Source organism: Kogia breviceps, chromosome 2 (assembly GCF_026419965.1).
Source record: "Kogia breviceps isolate mKogBre1 chromosome 2, mKogBre1 haplotype 1, whole genome shotgun sequence".
Lineage (NCBI taxonomy): Eukaryota > Metazoa > Chordata > Mammalia > Artiodactyla > Physeteridae > Kogia > Kogia breviceps.
Genome location: NC_081311.1, coordinates 144,149,379 through 144,173,816, shown reverse-complemented (window position 1 = coordinate 144,173,816; position 24,438 = coordinate 144,149,379). Strand labels below are relative to the sequence as shown.

The 24,438-nt window shown below is 39.8% G+C and overlaps 2 protein-coding genes across 13 annotated transcripts in view; both read left to right on the top strand.

The window, feature by feature from the left end:
- The first annotated feature begins 1,389 nt into the window (after nt 1-1,389).
- ATP5MC3 (ATP synthase membrane subunit c locus 3) lies at nt 1,390-5,422 on the top strand. The gene is made up of 5 exons (XM_059055330.2): nt 1,390-1,541; nt 1,729-1,840; nt 3,032-3,109; nt 4,006-4,199; nt 4,893-5,422. Exons 2-5 carry the CDS (start codon nt 1,802-1,804, stop codon nt 5,005-5,007), a joined length of 426 nt encoding a protein of 141 aa, XP_058911313.1. The 5' UTR covers nt 1,390-1,541; nt 1,729-1,801; the 3' UTR covers nt 5,008-5,422.
- Nucleotides 5,423-18,151: 12,729 nt separating this feature from the next.
- The window catches only part of ATF2 (activating transcription factor 2), an 88,724-nt gene continuing 82,437 nt past the window's right edge, over nt 18,152-24,438 (top strand). For 4 of the 12 annotated variants that reach the window (XR_010839138.1, XM_059055307.2, XM_059055305.2 and 1 more), the window contains exon 1: nt 18,155-18,351. The gene's annotated coding sequence lies outside the window, so the exon portion shown is untranslated. Of the gene's footprint in view, nt 18,352-24,438 lie in introns of all 12 variants that reach the window. The other 8 variants (XR_010839139.1, XM_067026335.1, XM_067026337.1 and 5 more) reach the window with 3 other exon arrangements.

Below are 24,438 nucleotides of genomic sequence, written 5' to 3'. Positions count from 1 at the left end.
ATTGTTTATTCTACTTTAAGCATCACAGGACATCTTACCACATACTTCAGGCAAGAACTGAGTACTTGAGAAAATATACTAATACTTTCTCTTTGAACTGCATGTATGAATTATCTCTATTTTATGGGCTAAAGATTGAAACTGGGGACTTCCCTTGTGGTCCAGTGATTAAGAATCTGCTTTCCAATGCAGGGGATATGGGTTTAATCCCTGGTCCGGGAAGATCCCACATGCCATGGGGCAACTAAGCCCACGTGCCTCAACTAGAGACCCAGCACGCTGCAACTGGAGAGAAGCCTGCTTGCTGCAACTAAGACCCGACACAGCCAAAAATAAAAATTTAATTAATTTTTAAAAAGAGATTGAAACTAAAATGATTAGCTCACGTGTGATTTTGAAGCATTTGCCTGTGAAGTTAGATCAGTGACAAAGTCTTATTCATTCTTCAAATTTTAGTTCTGAGGTCTTCTCCCCAGGATTACTGCTAGATGATATTTCACCTTTGTGCCAACTAGAAAAAGAAGTGATCCTCTGGGTCCATGTTGTACCAGGGCTCTAGGCCAAGTGGCTGGGATTTCAGTCCCCAGCCATCCCATCAGCTGGGCATATTAGATATTTAATCTTTTACGTTGACTTGTATCACCTCCGATAGCCACTTGTTAGAACTATTAAGTCAGATTTACAGAATTCAATGACTTAACAGAAGTCCAGAAAGAGCCATTTTTCTGAGACATTTCTGTATTCATCTGAAGTCCAAAGTTACCAAAAACAAGTGTTAAAGTTGGGTCAGTTTTGAAAATACTCAGACTTTCTTTAGTCCCTGGCCCTACGTGAAAAAACATTTACAATCCCTTAATTCTCCCAACCATGGGGCTGGAAGAAAAACCGACCTGCCTCACTTTACCAAGAGGCAATTTTGTGCCCAAGTCACGAAGCTCTTAGATCTATTCATTTGCTTATTCCATTTCGCAGTAGGTCAGGCCCACTTTCACCCAAAAGATTATTCCAGAGTCTGGAACCCTTTTCCGGATTCCTTTAAAGAAATGTATTTTCACTTTGCTGGGAACCCTAATTGCTTCTGCCAAGCAGAGAATGAACCGTTTCCCCACACAGAGTTCCATTTCACAGAAGAGAATGACCAGGAAGGAAGCTCCTCTATGAAAGAGACCTAGCAACTGATAAAAGGCCAAATCTCATTAAGTATCAACTGAAAGACAAAGTCCCACTATCCTCCGACCAGCCTAGATCAAAGGCGAAACAACTTGTTCGGTTCTCTCTGCCTAGGCTGGTCTTTATTTCTTCTTTTTGTCTTTCCGCCACCCTCTGCTCCTCAGTCCGTCTCCAGGCGGCTGTCGCTGCCTTTCCTGACTGGTTACCAATAAAGTTGTTACACAGTGACCTTGAGCGTCTTCCCAGCTGTACCCGATTCCCCGCCTTCTGCATCCGGGTGCCGCGGCGCGGATAAGAGCCGGACCGCGCCTGCGCGCCCAGCCCCATTCCTTCGACCTCTGCTGACTCGGCCCGTGCCACTTCCCGGGAAGGTAAGCGGAGGGCGCGGGAGCCGGACCTGGCCGAGGTGGAGCCGCGCCCAGGAGGGACCCATTCATTCTGCTGTCGCCTCGCTTGGCGCGGGACCCGAGCTGACCGCGTGCACGGGAGCCCGCGGGACCTGGGTGGAAGGACGGGCCCTCGGAGGACACTTGACCTTAAGCCTCTTTGCCTCCGCAGAGAGGAAGCCTGAGAGGAGCCCTAGTCGCTTGTCATCCGAGTCCTCCAGCCGCGCCGACCCGAAGAGTGCAAGATGTTCGTCTGCGCCAAGCTCGCCTGCACCCCAGCTCTGGTGCGTAGCCCAGGCTGGGCTGGGGGCTCGAGGCCCCGACCACTTGGCCTGGGCGTCCACGTTGTTGAACGGGTCACCTCGGGGCAGGACACACTGCTCTCTCGGGACAGCTCTCCCTAGCCCCTTAACCTCTGTGTCCTTTTCTCCCTTTCCTCCTCTTCCTGGGGCTTCTCACTCCGCTCCTCCTCTCCACTCGCGGGGAGGAGAGCCGCCGAGGCCTAGCTGTCAGGCCCAGCTCGGTGTAGGTCAAACCCTCCTTGCCCCTCGTTCCGGAGCGGCCCCCCACCCCACCTCCTCCGACACCCTGTTGGATCGCGGCCACGCGAGAGTTGGGGTGCAGTGGAGGGTGGAGGGGGCCTCCGAGGCCTAGCGTCGCGGCTGCATTCTCACTTGCTGATCTGTAGGTCAGTCTCGCTGCTGCAGAGGGAGGGACTTGCCTCACCCTGTGTGGGCGGAGGCGGCTGGTGCAGGACCCGAAAATCTCACCTCCTGCTTCTGGGATGTTATTTCCAAAACCATTTTGGACACTTTTGGTGAAGTGAAGGTCTCGGGGGTTTGTCTTAGAGCATCAGGTCTTGGTTCTGAAGGGATTTTCTGTGACCTTAATTTAGTGGATACTCAAGGGCAGAGAAGGTGGACTGGAACGTGTCCTTATGGTCAGAGTATTTCAACGATTGTTCTTACACTGATGTGGAATTGCTTAAACTGCTTTTTAATTCTATGATTAATGGACATATAGGAATATCCTAGAAGTAGCGGGAGCTCATGTTAACTAATGGGCTATTTAAAATGACACGCTGTTTATAGTGCTGTTGTACCTACTTGTTGATCCACTTAAATTTACCAAAGAATGTGGGGTCTTTATTGCTGGTTTTCTGATCTGAATTGTGGCGCTACAATAATTGAAATTTTAAAAGCAATACTTATTTTTTTTAACTAATAGTTCTTAGAAGTTTTGTTCAGAATATCACAAATACAGTATGAAGCAAGCTTTAAAATTGCATTAACAACTTTATTAAAATTGCTTCGTGCCTTGAAAAATGACCAAACAGACAAGAATCAATAGAGAAAAGTCATAATTTTTCTTACTCATTTTTGCAGTTTGCCTTTTTAGAATTCATGGTGCAGGAATGGTCACTGAAGTCTTATCTGTATTTTTACTTAATACATGAAATCTTTTTTCATTAACAGATCCGAGCTGGATCCAGAGTTGCATACAGACCAATTTCTGCATCAGTGTTATCTAGACCAGAGGCTAGGACTGGAGAGGTAAATGTAGTAATAATAGAAATTAAGTTAACACTACCAGATAAGCCTTATGGTTTCGATTGAAGTGAAGGGGAAAAACCTCATTAATGAGTGGTTTGAGGGAGTCCTTTCCACCCTTTCATCCAAAAAATTTGCAGAGAATGAGCCAATGAAAGAAACTTCTGTATCCAAAACTTATCCACCTGAATTGGCTAAGAAATATAGTCAGTATATATACTTAAGTATATAGTTTTGAGTTGCCTGTATTTAAGATTATGATAGCAATAGTTACTGAACAGCCTACTCTGTTAAAAAGCATATGCTGGGCTTCCCTGGTGGCACAGTGGTTAGAATCCGCCTGCCAATGCAGGGGACACAGGTTCGAGCTGTGGTCCCAGAAGATCCCACATGCTGTGGAGCAACTAAGCCCGTGCACCACAAATACTGAGCCTGCGCTCTAGAGCCCATGAACCATAACTACTGAGCCCGTGTGCCACAGCTACTGAAGCCCACGCACCTAGAGTCCATGCTCTGCAACAAGAGAAGCCACTGCAATGAGAAGCCCGCTCACTGCAATGAAGAGTAACCCCTGCTCGCCGCAACTCGAGAAAGCCCGCGCGCAGCAATGAAGACCCAATGCAGCCAAAAATTAATTAATTAATTAATTTAAAATAAAAAGCATATGCACGTACACTGTTTCTTAATTTTCAAAAACCTTATGTGGTGTAGATATTGCTGTTCCCGTTCTGCAAGATGAGAATTATTCTAAGCCCCAGATTTTTCTGTTGTGCCACACCACCTCCTATTCAAACTCAGCTACAAAAATAGAGAAGTGGTTATCATTTTGACAGTATGGTAATTAAAATAACTAACTATGATTGCTGATTTGACCTTTGCCTTTATTTCCTGTTCTCTAGAGCTCTGCGGTATTTAATGGGGCCCAGAATGGTATGTCTCAGTTAATCCAAAGGGAGTTCCAGACCAGTGCAGTCAGCAGAGACATTGATACTGCGGCCAAATTTATAGGTGCAGGTGCTGCAACAGTAGGAGTGGCTGGTTCTGGTGCTGGTATTGGCACAGTCTTCGGCAGCCTCATCATTGGTTACGCCAGGTAATTCCTATTGCCGAATAAACTAGTTTAAAAACATGCTTGAAATAATTGGAAACTTAGGAAACTAGTGAAATAATCATAGCTACTTTGTATTAAGTGCCTGTCTGTGTCTTGTATTATATTTTGAGGTCTTTGCATGCAGTTATCTCACTGCTCCCAACATGCCTTGGAGAAACACTCGTTTACCTGTGAAGGACTAGAGACACAGAGGTTACACGGCTTGCCCAAAGTCAAAGCCAGTGTCAGAAAATAAATTTTAACTCACTTTGACTTCAGAGTCTGCACTCTTTAATTTTTAAGTTGTAGTGGGAATATAATTAAGAGAGCTCATGCTTTAAAAATATCAGCTTCCATTTTATTATTTAAGACCTTATTTTTAAACTAGCAAATCTTAAAAAGTATAGAACATACTTTCATGGGGCTAAGAAGAATGTCAGAATCCCTCAAAATGGATGAAGACTAACCATTTATATTGATATAGAGAGACAGCGCCTCCCTTTCCCCATATGATTAGAAATGAGGAGAAAGGAATGTCAAAGGCAGAACCAAAAGAGATCTAGGCAAAACACTGTTCGGGTATTTTCCAGTTTACAAAGATCCTCTTGCTAGTAATCTGGTTCTTTAACATTTACCAACCATGTTAAAATTCAAATAATATTTAAAAGTAACAATGATATGTGTTGTCTCTTTTAGAAACCCTTCGCTGAAACAGCAGCTGTTCTCATATGCTATCCTGGGATTTGCCTTGTCTGAAGCTATGGGTCTCTTTTGTTTGATGGTTGCTTTCTTGATTTTGTTTGCCATGTAACAGAAATTACTGCTTGAAATGTTGGCATTCATGTTAATTACGGATGTAATTCTGTGTATCTTACTGTGACTCCAAAAACTGTAGCATTGGTGTCATGAAAATGTACGTTATTTCCAAAGTCATTAAAGATGAAAACTTTAATTTTTGCTGTGATTTGTACTTACGTAAATTTAAATTTAGATCATCACGAAGAAGAACATGTATTCAGGCAGAGGCTGTACAAGTCAGAGGAAACTACTGCAGTTGCCCTGGTGATGGAAAAGATCCTAATGTACTTTTTATGGGAATTCTTTTATATAGTGTTCTGAACATTGTAAATTATAGGGCTTTTGTTTATTCATGTAAAGGGGAAATGTTTGAGTTCTTTGAGATTCTATGAATTATGATTAATTAAATCAAGATATTAATTGCTCAAGATGGTTTTGTGTTTTTAAGGGCTAACATGAATTACAATACTTGGAAGCAGAATCACCTTCTAGGACTAACCTGGCTGGTCTTAACACAACTGGATCTAAAAATAAATCACGTCGGGTTTTTAGGAATTGAAGCCTTATTAAATGGGTGTTGGGATTAGGGAGGAGATTTTTACTTTTCAGTAGGTCTCACGTTAAGCAGTTGTGTGTCTATAGTGAATCTTATCTGTCTTCTAAGAAGAAACTCAATCTAACTAGCAGCTAGTTTCTTGCTTAAACAAGGCTCTCATTAAAAGCCAAATATCAGAAAGTAAACTGAATTTAAATTTAAAACCAAAAGCTGCTAAAGCATTGCTTATCTTTGATACCAACAAATGTTTATAATAGTCTTGGGGATGACCATGGGTTCAATAGTATTCTGTTTCTAATACTACGTGTTGCTTATTGGTCAAATTTTGCCTATTAAAATGAAGAAAGGGGTGCTACTATAGAAAGACTGAGCTTTCCCCCTAGCAAATATATTGTACGATTACATTATTTGTCATCACAGTTTCAGGGTTTCTATAAAAGGTTAGGATGACAGTTGGAAAGCTTCATTTTATTCCTTTAATCCCTTCTGCCTAATTTGATTTCAGTTAAGAGCCATCAGCTACAAGCATCTGTCAAAGTGCAGTGGGAAGACCCATCTCCATCAGATTCACCTAGGATGTCTAAAGTACAAATCCCTAGGCTCCAGACCTACTGAATTAGAGTCTTTGGCCTCGAAACTCAGCCATCTGCATTTTTAAAAAGGTTTCTCAGGTAATTTTTGTGCACATTATTTGAGGATCACTAACTTATCTGTATCCTTCCCACTCTCTATAAAGTGTCAAAAACACTAAAGAGCTAGAGCTACGACCACTTTCTGGTTGGTTAATTGCCTAGGCTATGTTACATAATTTTCTGGAACCTTCACTATTTTCTTAAATAGTACTACTCAGTATTTGAATTTAGCAATGAGAAGAAGTATTACATGTATTATATGACCCAGCAATTCCACAGCTTGGTATATACCCAAAAGAATTACAGGCATTCAAACAAAAACTATATACAGATGTTTATAGCAGCACTATTCACAATAGCCAAAAGGTAGAGACAACCAAATTGATGTTTGGATGAACTGATGATAAAATGTGGTATATCCATATAATGGAATATTATTCAGCCATAGCAAAAATGAGGTACTGATGAGTGGTACAACATGAGTGAACCTTGAAAACATGAAAGTGAAAGTGCTTTCACTTGGCTAAGTGAAAGAAGCCAAGCACAAAAGGCTGAATATTTACATGAAATATTCAGAATATGCAAATCTGTAGAGACGGGAATTCCTTGGTGGTCCAGTGGTTAGGACTCCGTGCTTTCACCGCTGAGGACCCAGGTTCAATTCCTCGTTGGGAAACTAAAATCCCACAAGCAGCGCAGTGCCACCAAAAAAAAAAAAAAATCCATAGAGACAGTAGATTAGTGGTTACTAAAGGCTAGTGGGAGTAGAGATTGGGAAGTAACTGCTTAATAGGTGTGGGAGGTCCTTTTGGCATAACCGGTGTTCTGGTGATGGTTGTACAACATGGTGAATGTACTGAATGCCACTGAATTGCACACTTTAAAATGGGTAAAAGAAAATACATATCTTAGTACAATTTACGAAGAAATACTGTACAATTAACACAAAGTCCATAGTGTAAAATCATATGAAATTTTTTAAGTCCTAGGGAAATACTTAGATTAACCAGTCCTCTGTTACAAGTTCATTTTAGGCCAAACAAACAAAAACCTGCTCTTACTGCTGGTTTGATGTTTAAAGAGGCCTGAAACATTGATTCTGGAACAGGTTTCTTATAAGACATGCCCTTAGCTGAGGAAATCCCCTGAGAATGAAAAGGAAATTGTGCTGTGGCTTCCTGGCTTCCAAGTTACTGAGGAAGAAAAAATTCTTTAGAAAATCAGTATAACTTAGAAATATAACCACAGGCGATTTTACCTTACTTGGAGTAACAAGTTTCTGACATTGAAAGTACATCACTAGAATACATCTATTTGACAGCAGAAATGTTTATTGTATGCCATTTTTGCAGCAAGTACTACCAGTCTTATAAGCAAATATTAATGGCGTATACTTTTCACTAACCTCTTAGTCTCTGAACAGAGGCCAATAAAGATGTTTTCGCATTGAAGACCAAATGAGTTTTCCATGTTGATAAGTTTGGCCTGTTTAAAAACTCCAAGGGACAAGAGCACCCAAGAGTGGTAAAGTGCTAATTCATCTGTATTTATTTAGAATACCTAAAGGTATTTCAGATTTCCACGCATACTTCTTACTTGGTAACATGTTGTTACCGTTCTTCATTGCAGGAATGTGGTATTTTTAATGCCTTTGGGATTAACCCAAAATACAGATTTGAGTATGAAGTGTATGTTTGAACTAAATAAAAACTTGTCATCTAGCCCCAAACACTAGACATGTATGGAAATAACTAAAACTCAAAGTAGAATGGTGAGTTCCAGAAGAGTGGCAGGAAGTACTAAGATGTTCAGGGGAGTAGAAAGAGTTTTCTAACGATGGAATCACATGAAGAAGAGTTATTTTTCTACAAATTAATATGAACCTTGAACTGGTGGAATGAAGAAAGGCCAGAATAAGAGGGTATCTTAGTTAGTGAAAGCATGTGGTAAGGTTCATGAGAAACAAAGAGCTGCCTGGGTATGGTAGGGAAATAGCGTAAGATAAGGCTGCAAAGGTAAACTGGGGCCAAATTATGTAATTTGTCAGACGAAAAAGTGTGGGTTTTATTCATTTGACCACAGCCAGCCATTGAAGGTCTAGAGCCAAGAAAGTTTAGTACAAGAACAGTGTAGGATAGACGGGAGCCAGTAATGGTCAGTGGTTGCTATAGTAGCCTTGCTGAGAGGCAACAAGGGTCCAGTCTAGGATGGTGGCAATGAGTTTTTTTTTTTTTTGTGGTATGCGGGCCTCTCACTGTTGTGGCCTCTCCCGTTGCGGGGCACAGGCTCCGGATGCGCAGGCTCAGCGGCCATGGCTCACGGGCCCAGCCGCTCCGCGGCATGTGGGATCTTCCCGGACCGGGGCACGAACCCGTATCCCCTGCATCGGCAGGCGGATTCTCAACCACTGCGCCACCAGGGAAGCCCTGAGTTTTTTGTTTTGTTTTGTTTTGTTTTTTAAAGAGTCTACAAAAGTTGTATCAGTAGGATTTGATGGGAACCAGTTGGAGGAGGAGAGGGTATGTACATCAAATAAGTGCCATTCCCTATCCTAGGGACTTCATATACTGTCATTTAACTTTCATGACAACCATGCAAAATTGGGATTGGTTTCCAAGATGCAGAGTAAAAAGGCTCAGAGGAGTTAAACAGTTCCCCAAATTACATAGCCATTAAGTGGCAAAGTCAGGATCCAAATTCAGATCATCTTTGATTCCAAAGCCCATGCTTTGATTTTTAGGGATGACAAGGAAAAAGTTGATTTGGGGGAAGTTGGTATGTTATTTTGTTGTAGAATTCTAATACAAGATTGAAGCATACTCCTGAAGAGAGACTTGTGGGTTTGAAAAGGGGAAAGGTATGGTATATGATATGGAGTACATGTGAATAAAAGAAATGCAGAGCAGGAGTAAGGACAGTGACCACTTGTGCCCAAGGGAAGTCATGGACTCAGAAAAGACCTGAGAGAAGACCTTTTGTTTACATATCAGGTTGATCCTTGGCACAGAGACAGCCTACAACAATAAATAAAAATAATAAGCGCAAATGTTGGGGAAGGAGGAGAATCTGATTTCCAGAGATCCCACATTATTAGATTCAAATGTCCAGTTTTCAACAAAAAATATCACAAAATATTCAAAGAAACAGGAAAGTGTGGCTCGTTAAAAGGAAAAAAAGATCAACAGAATCTGCCCCTGAAAAAGACCTGATGGCAGATCTACTAGGCAAAGACTTTTAAACAACTGTCTTAAAGATGATCAGAGAACTAACGGAAGATGTGGAGAAAGTCAAAAAAAGAAAAGTATGAACTTTCTGATTTCAAAACTTACAAAAGCTACAGTAATCAAAACTATGTGGTGCTGGCATAAAGATAGACATAATAGACCAATGGAATAGAATAGAGAGCCCAGAAATAAACCCTTGCATATATGGCCAAATAATTTTTTTACTCTTTTTTTTTTTTGGTATAGTATAGTTGATTTACAATATTGTGTTAGTTTCAGGTGTTCGGCAAAGTGATTCAATTATTTTTTTCAGATTATATTCATTATAGGTTATTACAAGGTATTGAATATAATTCCATGTGCTATAAAGTAAATCCTTGTTGCTTATCTGTTTTATGTTCAGTAATTTGTATCTGTTAATCCCATACTCCTAATTTTCCCTTCTTCCCTCCGTCTCCCCTTTGGTAACCATAAGTTTGTTTTCTATGTGAGTCTGTTTCTGTTTTGTATGTAGATTCATTTGTATTGTTTTTTAGAGTCCACAAATAAGTGATATCATATAGTATTTGTCTTTCTCTGTCTGACTTCACTATGTATAATATTCTCTAGGCCCATCAATGTTGCTACAAAAGGCAATATTTCATGCTTTTTTTATGGCTGAGTAATATTTTTTTGTAAAATAATTTTTGACAAAAATGCTAAGACCATTTAGTGGAGAAAGGACAGTCTTTTCAGCAAATGATACCGGGAAAACTGGCTATCCACATGCAAAAGAAAAAAGCTGGACCCTTATTTAACACTGTATACAAAAATTAACTCAAAGTGTATTAAAGACTTAAATGTAAGACCTAAAATTATAAAACTCTTGGAAGAAAACAGGGCAAAGTTTGCAGGACATTGGATTTGGCAATGATTTATTGAATATGACACCAAAGGCACAGGCAACAAAAGAAAAAAATAGATAAATTGGACATCATGAAAATTTTTTAAAATTTGTGCAATAAGAAAACCTTCGGGCTTCCCTGGTGGCGCAGTGGTTGAGAGTCCGCCTGCCGATGCAGGGGACACGGGTTTGTGCCCCAGTCCAGGAGGATCCCACATGCCGCGGAGCGGCTGGGCCCGTGAGCCATGGCCGCTGAGCCTGCGCGTCCGGAGCCTGTGCTCCACAACGGAAGAAGCCACAACAGTGAGAGGCCCACGTAGCACAAAAAAAAAAAAAGAAAAAAGAAAACTATCAACAGAGTAAAAAGGCAATCCACAGAATGGGAGAAAATATTTGTAAATCATATATCTGATAAGGGATTAATATCCAGACATATGGAGTACTCCTAAAACTCAACAACAAAAAAAACAACCCAATTTAAAAATGACCAAAGGACTTGAATAGACATTTCTCCAAAAAAATAGTCAAATGGCTAACAAGCACATGAAAAGATGCTCAACATCACTAATCATTAGGGAAATGCAAATCAAAACTACAATGAGATACCACCAAGCACCCACTAGAATAGCTACTATCAAAGAAAAATGGAAAATAACAAATGTTGGCATTGATATGGAGAAAATGGAACCCTTGTGCACAGTAAGTAGGAATGTAAAATGGTACGGCTGCTGTAGAAAACAGTGTGGAGTTCCTCAAAAAATTAGAAATAGAATTACCATATGACCCAGCAATTGCATTTCTGGGTATATACTCAAAAGAATCGAAAGCAAGGTCTTGAAGAGAGATTTGTACACCCATAGTCATAGCAATGTTGTTCACAATAGCTAAAATGGCAACCCAAGTGTCATCGATGGATGAATGGATAAACAAAATGTGGTATACATACGGTGGAATATTTTTCAGCCTTAAAAGGAAGGAAATTCTGACACATGCTACACAGTGGATGAACCCTGAGGACACTATGCTAAGTGAAATAAGCCTGTCACAAAAAGATAAACACTATGTTTTCACTTATATGAGGTACTTAGAGTAGTCAAAATCATGGAGACAAAAGGTAGAATTGTGGTTGCTAGGGGCTGAGGTGGGGGAAATGAGGGGGGCGGGTGGCTATAGTTTTATGGGTATAGAGTTTTAGTTTACTAGATGAGAAGAGTTGTGGAGATGGATGGTGGTGATGGTTGTACAACATTATGAATATATTTATTATAGTATGACTGAAATGTACACTTAAAATGGTTAAGATGGTAAATTTTGTGTGTATTTTATCAAATTTTTTTTTAAAGAGGTGGAGATCAAGGGCTCAGAGGTTGCAATAAGGTTGAAGATCCATTTCAGTAAGCACCAAAAACTAGACAAGACCTTTTTTAAATTTCAGAGTTCAGATCTTAGAAGTAAGGTAGGTCCAAGGAATGACCAAATTTTGTGGTCAAGTTGTTAAGTGGCTAAAGTTGGGTAGAAATTAATGTCCTTGAAGTTAAGTTTAAGGAAAGATTGTAGAGAAACGGGAAATAACATTTAATAACCAAATAAACTATCTCATGCTTCTACTGCAAGTTTTAAATTCTGTTTGATAATTTTAGCCAATATGGTTTGTTTTGCATGTTAAGTAAGGAAAAGTTTGTATTGTTGCATTACTATCCTCTGCAAAGCCTTTTAAAATATGATTTCTACACATGAAATTATAAATGAGTTGTTGAATTCTCTACATGCTGAGCATATATAAATTGCATAATTTCATGCTATTGCTCTACTGCTAATACTATGGACTTAAGACTCTAACACATAGTCCATCAATTACTTGCCCAATCCTTTACATTATTAGGGGCAAAAATTATTTTTTTTCAGATCTAATACCCTTCTCCTCTGCCTCAACAAACATAGCAACATTATGCCTTAGTTTGCTTTGCTGGTTGACAGGTAGTGAAAATTTGTCATAGTATAGGATTTATAAAAAACAATAGCATCTTTTAAATAGTTTTTTAAAAAGTATTGGTAGATAGCATGCATTTATTTATACTTCTATCTTTCCTCCACCTATCCCTATCCTACACTTCCCTCACACACACACATACACACACAGACACACACACACACGCAAGCTTACTTGTGCATTCTCCTTTAGGTTTTCTGATGTGTATATCATAATTTACTAGAGCATTGCTACTCAGTGATGTCCATGGATCAGCACCATTGGCGTCACCTGGGAGCTTGTTAGAACTATAGGTTCTGTAGCCTCGCATCAGATCTTTTGAATCAGAATCTGAATTTTAACAAGGAATCCAGATGATCTGTATGTACCTAAAACTCAAAGTTTAGAGTGCTTCTCAGAGAAGTACTACCAGAATACTATGATTCCCAGCATGTCATAACTCAGACTCCTTATCTTTCAAAAAGCTGTCAACTCGTTCATTGGAAGACTTGTTTCCTCCTCCCTATTGCAATGTACTGCTAATCCAGTGATTCTTAAAGTGTGGTCTGAGAATTCTGAGGGCCCCAAGAGCCTTTCAGGGAGTTCATGAGGTCCTCCCTTTTCCATTTACATAGCTCTGTGATGCTAGATTTTCATCATACACTTCAACCAAAACAACATATTGCAGCAGATCAAATGCAGAAGCAGATACAATAATGCAACTGTCTTCTACTAAGGCATGACATAATGATTTGCAAAAACCAAAACAATGTCATTCTTCTATTTTTGTTTTAGAAAATATAATTATTTTTTCCCAGAGTATTATTTATGTTAAGATGTTGTTATGAGGTGTAGGGTCCCAAAGTCAAAAAGTTTGAGCATCACTGGTCTAATCTGTCAGTGAGAAAACAGGCTGCAATACACATCTCACTTACAAATCTATAGAAATGTCAATTTTGTAAATTGAGGGTAACCTGTCTCCCTAGGTCATATCCTTTCCGCTATCAATCTGTTTATAATCTCTCAAAATTGGCACAGGTTCCTGGCAAGAATCTGTACTTCTTTCTCCCAAATGATGTAAGTACTCTATCTCCTCTTATATGTTTTGTAACTTAGAGCTTCTTTCTCAAAGGAGCTTAAATTTTGAAGAGAGGAATTGACCTAAGATCAACAGGGACTTGTAAATCCAAGGGCTCCTGATTGTTCCGCCTATTAGCATGAGCTAGCATCCTACAACTGGTCTTGGCAGAAACTCCTAAGAGAACTCATGGTTGTTGTCAGTGGCTGCTTTAAAAAAAAAATCATTTAGTTAGCACTTCCCAGCCCTGGAAATTCCAGGATCTGTTCCTCTTATAGAAGAGTCCCAGGATTTGCTTCCTCAAAGCATAGGCTGCATAGGTTGGCTGAGTCTCTCAGATGCTGGACAGCTCAGTATTATTCCCTTAAGACTTGTATCTAAAGGGCAGTTCAAAGGTTCAAAGCATTTACCTACTTCTCTAGAAATATCTAAAATGTCTGTAGCTCTCAAGTCCTCTAAAGTTGTATCAAAGGAGTACGCTTATAATACTGCATGTTATCACACTCCTCCTCTATTTTCTCCATAGCACTTACCACTATTTAAGTTATCTTACTATTTATATATGTATTGTGTCACGCCCTCCTCCCACCATGAGGATCTCCTTAGAGGACTTTGTCTTTATCGTTGTAGTCACAGGACCAAGAACAGTGCCTGGCATGTTCATGCTCGATAAATACTGACGCTATGAATAATAAACTATAGAGACAGAGCATTTGGTTGACAGTTAGCCTATGAGGCTGTGTCCAAGGTAAGAAGGTAACTGGAAAGAGCTAGGTATTAGTCTAAGGGCCCAGGAGGGTCCATATGACTAGACATTCCTTGGTTTCTGGCAAATAAGGAATTCATGGCTTTGGTATTATTTGGGCCTTAGGTTGACAAATAAACTAGTTGTGGAGAGTCATGAAGGGTAGACACAAATGACAGATAAAAGTCTATTCTGGGAGTGGTTCTATCTACTTTTACTGATAATTTAATAGTAAATGATGACAGACTAGAATGATGACAAGCCCTCTTTATAAGGAGTGGGATGAGAGAGATAAGAGAAGGCATTGAGATGAGTGACAAAAACAAGGCCCTTAAATTCCATTCTCTCTCTTTGGGCTGGTGTCATTGAAGCTGGCGTAAGCTTACTGGTGTAATTTGAAGATAAATACAGCCCTCTAATTTTTCCCCACAATGCCACACACAGTTTATTATAAATTCTTTTGAGAAACCAAAGATTGGGGGTAGGAGGTGGACAGTGGTCTTCCTTGCACTTGAAATGTTCAGAATGGAAATTTCCATAGTGAGGACAGGTACTGAGAAGTAACTTATTACAGATCATTTCATCAATATGCAAGAAAACCCTGGTTGTCATAGGGAGGGAGAGAAGATCTGCCATGAAATAGAAGCTACCAAAAAGTCAGCTAAAATGTCTGGGGCCATGCTGTCCTCATCTCAGATGTCAGGTGGGTGGATAATCATCTCCTGCTTCCTCCACACCTTTCATACCACACAGACACACACACACACACACACACCCTTCCTGATCCCACTGGCAAAATCCCAGCTAAACCACTGTACTGAGCTGCATCTTGAGGATACCTGTGAAAATGCAGTCCAGGGCAGACATAAGGGAGGCCCTGGACTATGCTGTTTTGTTTAGCTACAGACAAACAGAAACTATGTCTTATAAATTAAATCTTCCCTTTTCACTCTCTTTTCCTATATATATATATACATATATATATATATTTAGCAGAGTTTTAGTAGCATCCTTATGAGCAATAACAGATTGATTAACAACCACATAATACTTCTGTGGCATTGGGAAGGTTTTGAGAGCATTTAGAGGCCACCATTGTTTCTTGTGGTATTTAGTAATGGACATTTTTTTCGACAGAAATGAGGGTTTTTAAAAATTTATTTTATTTATTTATTTTTGGCTGCGTTGGGTCTTTGTTGCTGCACGCGGACTTTCTCTCTAGTTGCAACGAGCCAGGGCTTCTCTTCGATGCGGTGCGCGGGCTTCTTATTGTGGTGGCTTCTCTTTGTTGCAAAGCATGGGCTTCAGTAGCTGTGGCACGAAGGCTCAGGAAGTCCTGAGTTATCTTAAAATAACCTCTCCTTGTATCTAAGGAATACCAGTTTTATTCAGAAGTCATGATGGGTTCTTAAAGGTGGTTCACCAGATCCTTACTAATTTTCTTAGGAGTAAGTTGGGTAGATACATGTGTGGAACAATAAGACAAGCAAAGAAGCAGTCCAGAATTTTCCTGCATTTGTAAAAAGAAGATTGTAGAGAACTTTAGGGCCGTTGGGGATATGGAGGAATGAGGAAGTGAGAAAAAAATTGAAAATCAAAGCATTTTATGAGGATATGCATAAACAGTGAGCTTATAATTATGTTCACAGGATCAGAACTGAAAATATTGACTACATTCATTTTGTCTACACTGAATGTTTTCTCCATGTGTAGAAGAAAAGCTATAGTGAAGGAACTGTTGTGGAACTAGAAGTATGTAGATAAAGTGAATCACTTTGCTATACCAGGCTGCCTACATGTATATATAACAGATTTGCATCCATTTCACCTAGTTTTCCCTCTGACCTCCTTTATATTTTTTCATTCTTGGTATACTTTCTCTTTAGAAAATTAACAAAACTATATTCTCACAACCGATCAGAGTACCATTTGTATTACTAAATGATTGTTCTCTTGTCTAAAAGGACTCCCAAAAGACTTTTTAAAAAATAACATGTTCTAGCTCATTATGTAGATAATTATCTGCTTGGCAATGGACTGGAAAAGTAGGGATGAGGAAGAGAAATTTAAAACCAAACCTACTGCCAATTGAAAATGAATCAAACTGGAGAAGAGAATTTCAATTTTTTGATATAAGTGAATGGAAAATAATTGTTTTAAAAAGTCTATCTACTTTGAAATGCCTTAACATTTATAAGTTATTTGCTCACATTAGACATTTTGGGGGATGGAGAGAAGTGTCATTTTGTGAATATATTCTAGACCTAACAATTTGTGATCTGTCAGTCACACATTTTGTCCATCACCATGTTCATCGTCAGTAATCTGAACTGCTGAGGTTTTAATAATCAGTGCTACACTACACTAACACTACTACAATGTTACTAATGTTATGTAGAGATGGTACTTTCATTTTAACTTGAGACATAAACAGTGTCAATTTGGCTTCTTTCAGGTCTCTTGAGTAATGAAATTAGTTTTAAAAGAGGGTTGAGTTGGCTCACATACATGTATAGAGGCCAGAAACCTGCTAAAAGGTCCAGTGCCATTACAATGTCACTTTTATGGCAGATACCATTATTGAACTGCAGGTTCATTAACTCTCAAATACTATGCCCCACAATCTTCCAACAATTTCAGTTTCATTTGAGTTTGGAGATAATGTTTGAGTGCATTTAATGTTCATATGTAAACTTAATACATAATTTTGCTATAGACTAGAAATCATCACTTAATAAGTGGAAAACAAGGCACTGAAAAAAACGTGCTTTTTAAAAAAATAATAAATGCAAATTTTCGCAGGGTCCCCATCATACTTTTCAAGGGTGCTAGGGTGTATTTATTGAACAATCAATATCCCTACCTTTAACATTCGAAACATTTAAGTTGTAAAGAGAATCATAGAGCAACATTAAGAAATATTTTCAGCACTTCTCTTTGTAGGAATGTATCTGTGTCAACTGAAGAGCAATAAATACAGTCTTTTTTGTCCTTTATGTTAATAAAATGATTCCCTGCCCCTTCTTTTTAAACAGCTACTTTCAAAGCTTGACATATTTCCTAGGCATTGCATCGGCCTATTAAGCAGTAGGACAGTATTATGGAAAGAGTGCTATTTCTACGCCGTATTAATTTGGTGTCCTTTGGTCCTCTCTTAAGTGTTAATACGGAGTTGCTGATGTTTTAAAGGTTTGGAATTATCTCTACTAAAATTGATATATTTTTATCTATAACTGCTAAGTAAAGGAAAACTGATAAAATAGGATACATCATAATATGGAGGATTTTTCTCTTGCACTATTTTAAGTTAGGGAGATATAGTGGAAGGCACTGTATTTCCTTTTAGTAAGTTACTTAGAACATAATTATATGCTAACATCATACACTGTACTGGGAGCTAAGAGCCGGAGGAATCGGTTCCAGCTACAGCTTAGTAAAATTCGAACAAATGCCATTCATGGTAAAGACTTTTTCATTTATTTCGGAACTGACATCTTGCTTCCCTGTTTCAGGCGCCTAGGGGGCTTAGGGGGTAATTTCCAGCAAACTCCGCGTCTTCTAAACCGAAGCTCTCCTTCTCAGGCTTCAGTACAGCCGGATGGTGGGTTTCGGTGAGCGCCTCCCTACGCTTTACCCTCCTTCCTACCAAGGGCCGGGAAGTGACAGCAACGGAAATACCAGGTTTCCGGAGCTGGCCTCAGAGGATTCCTCCTGCTTTCTCTCCCGCCACCGGCAGCCTTCCCAGAGTTCAGCTTTCCTCCCTGCACACCATCAACCTCCTCACGCGACCTCAACATCCACCTGCTCCAGCGCCCTACACTCGCGCCCACCTCCAGCCGGCTGCCAATCACAGCCTTCCGCAGCTCCCGTGTACAGAGACACCACTCTTCTAACTCCCTGGTCCCGCCCCTCCAGAACTGCTTCCCGCCCTTCGGGTTCTGTATCCAATAACCAGCGCCCGAGTATTCTTTGGTTCCCGCCCCCTTCCTTAAGCCCGACTGAACCGCCTGATCTGGAGGCGCTCTGTCTGAAGGAAGGAAAGAAGGGGCGTGTGCATGGAGGGGAGGGGCGAGAGAAGAAAGGAGGGATGCCGGGAGTGGGGCGGAGAGAAGGGTTGTCAGTCCGATCTCGCGAGAGAGGACGGAAGCCTGTGGGAGCCCGTGGCCTTTAAAGTGCTGTTCAGTCCTTTCCTCCAGGGGTGGTTTGTAAACACCGCTGAGCTCGGGTCTCCCCAGCGACCGAAAGAAGCATGAACTAGTGACCTGGAAAGGTGAGTAGTGATGAGGAGAGGGCCGCAGGACTGGAGACTGTAGGGATACGGAGAAAGAAGGCACTAACATGGCGACGTCGCTCACCATAGTCCCCACCCCCCGCTTCCCATCACCTCGGGCGCTCCTGCCCGTGCCTAGCCATCGGGGCGGCTGTGGCTGAGCTACAGCTTTAGCGGCCCGCGCGGCGTCGGCTTCGGGAGCCCGGCCGGACAGGCCGGACCGTTAGGTAACTGGCATTTGTTGTTCCGGCCCCTCCTCTCTCGCGCGCTTTCCTGACGAGGAGGAAAAAGGAATAACGGCTCCTCTTAGACCCCTCCCCCTGATATATCGTCCCCTTGTCTGGTCAGTTCGGAGATCCCTGGGGCACACGTCGGATTTGCCGAGGGTGCAGGGAGAGCCCCCTTCAGTCCTTGGGTTGAACAGGAAGAGGGCCGGCTCTGGTCTCCCCACTCAGTGGTTGGGGACTGTATGTGATGGTGGCGAGGGGGAGGATCAGGAGGCGCGGCTGAAAACAGGGTCAGGGTCTCTGGCTGCGGTGGGAGCTGATGGAACAAATGGTATGCAGAACCTGGGAGCTGGAAGTCTCGGCCTTTTCTGTCCTTTCTGCCCCTTCACACTCCCGCCACCCCCCACTTTTTCCAGATGGGGCGGGGCTGAGGTGCGGGTGCAGATTGATTCTGGTATTCTACCCCATTTTTTTTTAAAACCTTCCTGGGTGGACTGCAAACGTTCTGTAGGGAAATCACCTGTGCTTTTTTTTAATTGATGTCCTGCGGACCAGGGCCGAGAGTGTGTTTTCTGTGTTCGCTGGTTGAACTGACGCTAGAAGGAGGCAGAGGACGGAAGGGAACTATTTTTGTGCCTTTAAGTGGTATAAAATTGTCTTTGTTTAATGAAGAGTTTTAAAACTGGTCAGGCCAAGAGCAAAACTATTGTGAATACGATGGAGTAAAAGGGGTTACTTCTGATGGACCTTAGACCTATTGACTAATCCGTAAATTATTATGTGAAAGTTACAATTTCTTAGGAATTTAAAATTTTGGAGACAGTAACAGTAAATAAATTTAATGTATATATTTGAAATCAGAACAAAAACTGTTCCTCTGAGCACGTTTTTTGTCCTATCTGAAGAAATTTATAACCACTGTCAGTAATAGTCTTTCTAGGCATAATCGGAAAGCCTATATCCTTGGTTTGTTGTACCAAAACTGTGAAGGTGAGAAGCTTGTTAAAAAGTCATCCCAGTAGGGTTAAGTGCCCTGAAAGACAAATGCAATAGCAATGATATTTTGTAATTAAATTTAAATTTGTTACAGTGACTTGAAAAATCCACTGTAAACACTTCTCAAAACTGTAGGAATATCATTGTAAAGTGTGTTCAAAAATAAAGATGCCCTTCAGATCAAGAAACAAAAAAGTTCATGGATCTTTAAGGTCATTGATAATTGAATCCTAATCTTTGTAAAATAGTTTGTAAGAATATTCCAAATTTACAGTGCTGTGTATGCTGCTTTCGTAAGACATGTTTTTTTGTTTTGTTTTTGTGGTACGCGGGCCTCTCACTGTCGTGGCCTCTCCCGTTGCAGAGCACAGGCTCCGGATGCGCAGGCTCAGCGGCCATGGCTCACGGGCCCAGCCGCTCCGCGGCATGTGGGATCTTCCCGGACCGGGGCACGAACCCGTGTCCCCTGCATCGGCAGGCGGACTCTCAACCACTGTGCCACCAGGGAAGCCCTAAGACATGTTTAATCTTGTTCTGAGAGGATGCTACTGCCATTAAGTTTTTAATTATTTAAGCTATAATGTGGTAATTTAGAACATAGGTGTTTGTTTTTTTTATTGGTTTGTTTGTTTATTTATTTATTTTTGGCTGCGTTGGGTCTTCCTTGCTGCATACGTGCTTTCTCTAGTTGCTGAGAGCGGGGGCTACTCTTCGTTGCGGGGCGCGGGCTTCTCATTGCGGTGGCTTCTCGTTAAGGAGCACGGGCTCTAGGCGTGCGGGCTTCAGTAGTTGTGGCACGTGAGCTCAGTAGTTGTGGCGCATGGGATTAGTTGCTGCCCGGCATGTGGGATCTTCTCAGACCAGGACTTGAACCCGTGTCCCCTGCATTGGCAGGCAGATTCTTAACCACTGCGCCACCAGGGAAGTCCCTAAAATTGCCTCCATTTTAAATGACCAGCAGGAAAATAACTTTCAGTTTCTGCCTGTTTTAACATTGAATTAAGCATCTCTGTGCATAGATCTTTTATTTTGAATTGTTTCTGTAGATAACAATCTCAAATGAGATTCTAGGTCAAAGGATATAAATGTTTCTACAGTTGCCAAATTTTTGCCTCCCCAAAGAGTTGAACAAGTTTACACTGTCATCAGAATGTTACTGCAACAACTTTGTCATAATTTTACCAATTTTGGAGTTGCGCTTATTAAAAAAAGTAGGATTACTTAGCTAGGAATTATTAATGTGAGTAAATGACATTATTTAGAAGTTTTATTTAGTTGACTGTATCAGTCTGTAGTTATCTGTCTGCCAGTGATCTGTGTGCTGGGACAGATATGTATATTTCATATTTTCTGTCATTTCACTGATTTTATTTCTCAAAGATTACTGAAACTTTTGACATCCTAGTAACAATAATCCTTAAATTTTCTGCAGTTTTACATAGTTTACACATTGGATGTCTTATGCTAGTTTGTTTTAATACAAGAGCTTCTTTCTGAACTATACATTTGTGACTTATTAAACTTAATAATGACATTCCATATAGGTAACCCTTCAAAAAAGAATGTGTATGTTACAGCCAAATTGACTGTGTTTTTGTTTCCTCAGTATTATCTTCTAGCTCATTGTAAGTATATAATCAGTGTTTTAGGGTAGTTACTAATTAGGTTGTCATGAGTCTACCACTTATTATCTGTGTCACCTTGGGCAAATAATATAACTTTAATATAACTTCTCTGTGCCTCAGTTGCCTTATCTTTAAAGATAACACTTAACTCATAGCCTTGTTGTGAACATTCAAATATTTAATGTATATACAATGCTTGAAACAGTGTCAGGAACTTAATGAGTACTCAGTATATGGTATGGTAATTATAATTGTTAAAGTTCATTCAAAAATAATAATAATCCATCACAACCCCAACAGGTATGCATATGGTGTGTCTTGAAGGCAGTACAGCAGTCATCTGTTTGGTAGCTTTGGCAATAATGTTGAGTTTTCCCTAGGAACTTACAATTTGTGGTGGAACTTATAATACTACCTTAGAATTTTCATAAATCCATGTGAGAGAATAGCTTGTATTTTTTGTTCCATATACATCCCTTCTTCCCAAGTGAGACTTTTTCTATATAAAACCTGTGCAGTATAGCATATCCACATTTTGAGATGATAAAGTCATGATACTGTGATTTACGTGCAATGCAGTTGTCATTTTCTTCTGCTCCACCAATCCCACTATAAACATTTCTGTGAGACCTTTCATTTCTTCCTCTCTGTAGTGGAAGAGATGATTAAATTAAAACATCATACTTCTAATGTTTGTTCTTTTGATTTCTTTACTAATTATTTAATATAAGTACAGCATCATTTCTCAGTCATGGTGTTGAGAGTCACTAGTATCTTTTATCATTGTAAGATAGGTTTTAATGATTGTTGAAGTGTGGATGTTGGATTGAGGGTTACTTCTGAGGTAATATCTCTTTCATTTACCTGAATTTTGATGTACTTTGCATGGTGTGGGGGGAGGTAAGCTTACTAGTGTTGTAATGGGAATTGTACATAATCTGTATCTTATTTGTGCCCTCTTCATAATGAGAAATTATTATTGATGTACTCCTAAGTGGTGATTATGAATTATTGTAATTCTTGGTGAGCTGTGAGTTTCTATTTTACTTTTACAAAGATAAGTTTTTAGTGAGGAAAAGCAATGATCAATAGGTACATTTTATACATCTACCTTGAGCAAAATTAATGCTATGGACATTATTTTTATAGCTGATATTATTACCAAATCTAAAATGATGTTATTAGTAAAAACTTTCATTAGCACTGTTTATATTCATAACCATTAATCTGTAAATTCTTTGTATTTATATATTTTTAATGTTGTTCTGTTGTAATTTTAAACTATAAAACAAGAACTTGCTTACCTTAATTCAACTAGGAATTAAAGGTCTGGGAATAATCAAGACTCACTTGAAAAAATGAAGTTTGACTTAATAATTGGACTACTGATATTAATGTTTTGAGATATTGGGCTGATTTCACTATTCACATACAGTCATCCCTTGGTATCTGTGGGGTTCGGTTCCAGGATCCACTGCAGATACCAAAATCTGTTGATGCTCGAGTCCCTTATATAAAATGGCATTGTATTTGCATATAACCTAAGTACATCCTCCCGTATTCTTTAAATCGTCTCTACATTACTTATGATACCTAATACAATGTAAATGCTATGTAAATAGTTGCCAGGCAGGAGGCAAATACAAGATTTGCTTTTTGGAACTTTCTGGAATTTCTTCCCCTCAAATATTTTTGATCTGAGGTTTGTTGAATCCGGAGGGCCAACTGCACTCATAATGTACTTTCATGAATATAGTACTGAGAAAAGTCTGTGATGCTCTTCATGTATCCCATCAACTTTGAGGAATTTCATCAAAACTTTGGTATATTCTTGGGAGTTGTGATATGTATGAAGAACATCTGTCGTCTCTCCTGTGAGTAGGGAACAATTAAAAACTGCTGCTTTCCTCGTTAAAGCTGAACTCATATTTTTCTCACTTCCTTACATTGATGAAGTAAAACATTATGTACCAAATAACCTTATGGGATAACATCAAATTCATGGGTTAAAGATTAATGTAAAAATCTTCTGTCTAAAAGTTAAACTATGTAGTTCTCAGCTTCTGGCTTTAAAAATAAAGAAGGTAGTAAGATTTAGATTAATTAAGTATTAGGAAAATGTACATTTAAAGTCAAAATACAGTAAAATGTCTAATAAACTGAATAAATACTATATGAATGCCATGTACTGTACTTGATATATTTTACATATACAGTATTGTTTTCAATTATTATTTTTGACAATCTTGAAACTAGTATATTTTTTCTTCCTGGAGAGGATAGGAGTGAAATCATACCATTTAAATTTTTCCTAATTTAGAAACTCAGAGGGGAGTAAATTCCTACTAGCTTATAGCTACAGGTTTTCAACTTCTTAGGTTTAAGTTCGTTATTATGGCCATATTGCTGTTCCTAGTGTGAGCTCTAGGATCATTTCTTGGCATTTTGTGGCACTTACCAAGATACGAGAAGAAAATTAGAGCACAGAGAAAACTCTGAATCTGTGCGGTTCCTTGGGCTACAAGCCTGTCCTCCTGAGTACATTAGCATTTTTGTTTACTTTATTTTCTATTCCTGTTTCACAAATCACTACATACTTTGCATCATAAAACAACCCAAATATATCTCATAGTTTTTGTTTGTCAGAAGTCCAGGTGGGCTCAGCTGGGCCCACTACATAGGGTCTTACAAAGCCAAAATCAGTATGTTAGCAGAGCTGCATTCTTTCTTTTTGGAGTCTCTGAGGAAGAATCCACTTCCCAGTTCATTTGGATTGTTGATGGCATACAGTTTTAAGACGGAGGTCCCTCTTTCCTTGCTGTCATCCAGGGCTAGTCTTCACTCATAGAAGTTGAAATGCTTTCAGTGCTGCCCCGTCCAGTAATGGCAGGTAAAGTCTCTCTCATGCTTATCTCTGACTTCTGCTACTGCCAAAATCTCTGACAGAGAAAGTTCTTCAGTCTTACTGGCTCATGTGATTAGATTGGGCCATCTGGATAACCCAGGATAATCTTCCTATTTTAGAATCTGTGATGATTTTTACATCTGCAAAGTCCATTTTGCTATGTAACATAACCTGTTCGTAAGTTCCAGGGATTGGGATGTGGACATCTTTGGGGGGCCATTCTGCCTAGTACACTCATATATATACTCCTGAAAAGAAATTTGATAAACTGTGTACTCTTGCACATTTCTAAGTTGATTCCTAAAATATTTCTTCATAAGTTTAGATAGTTGAA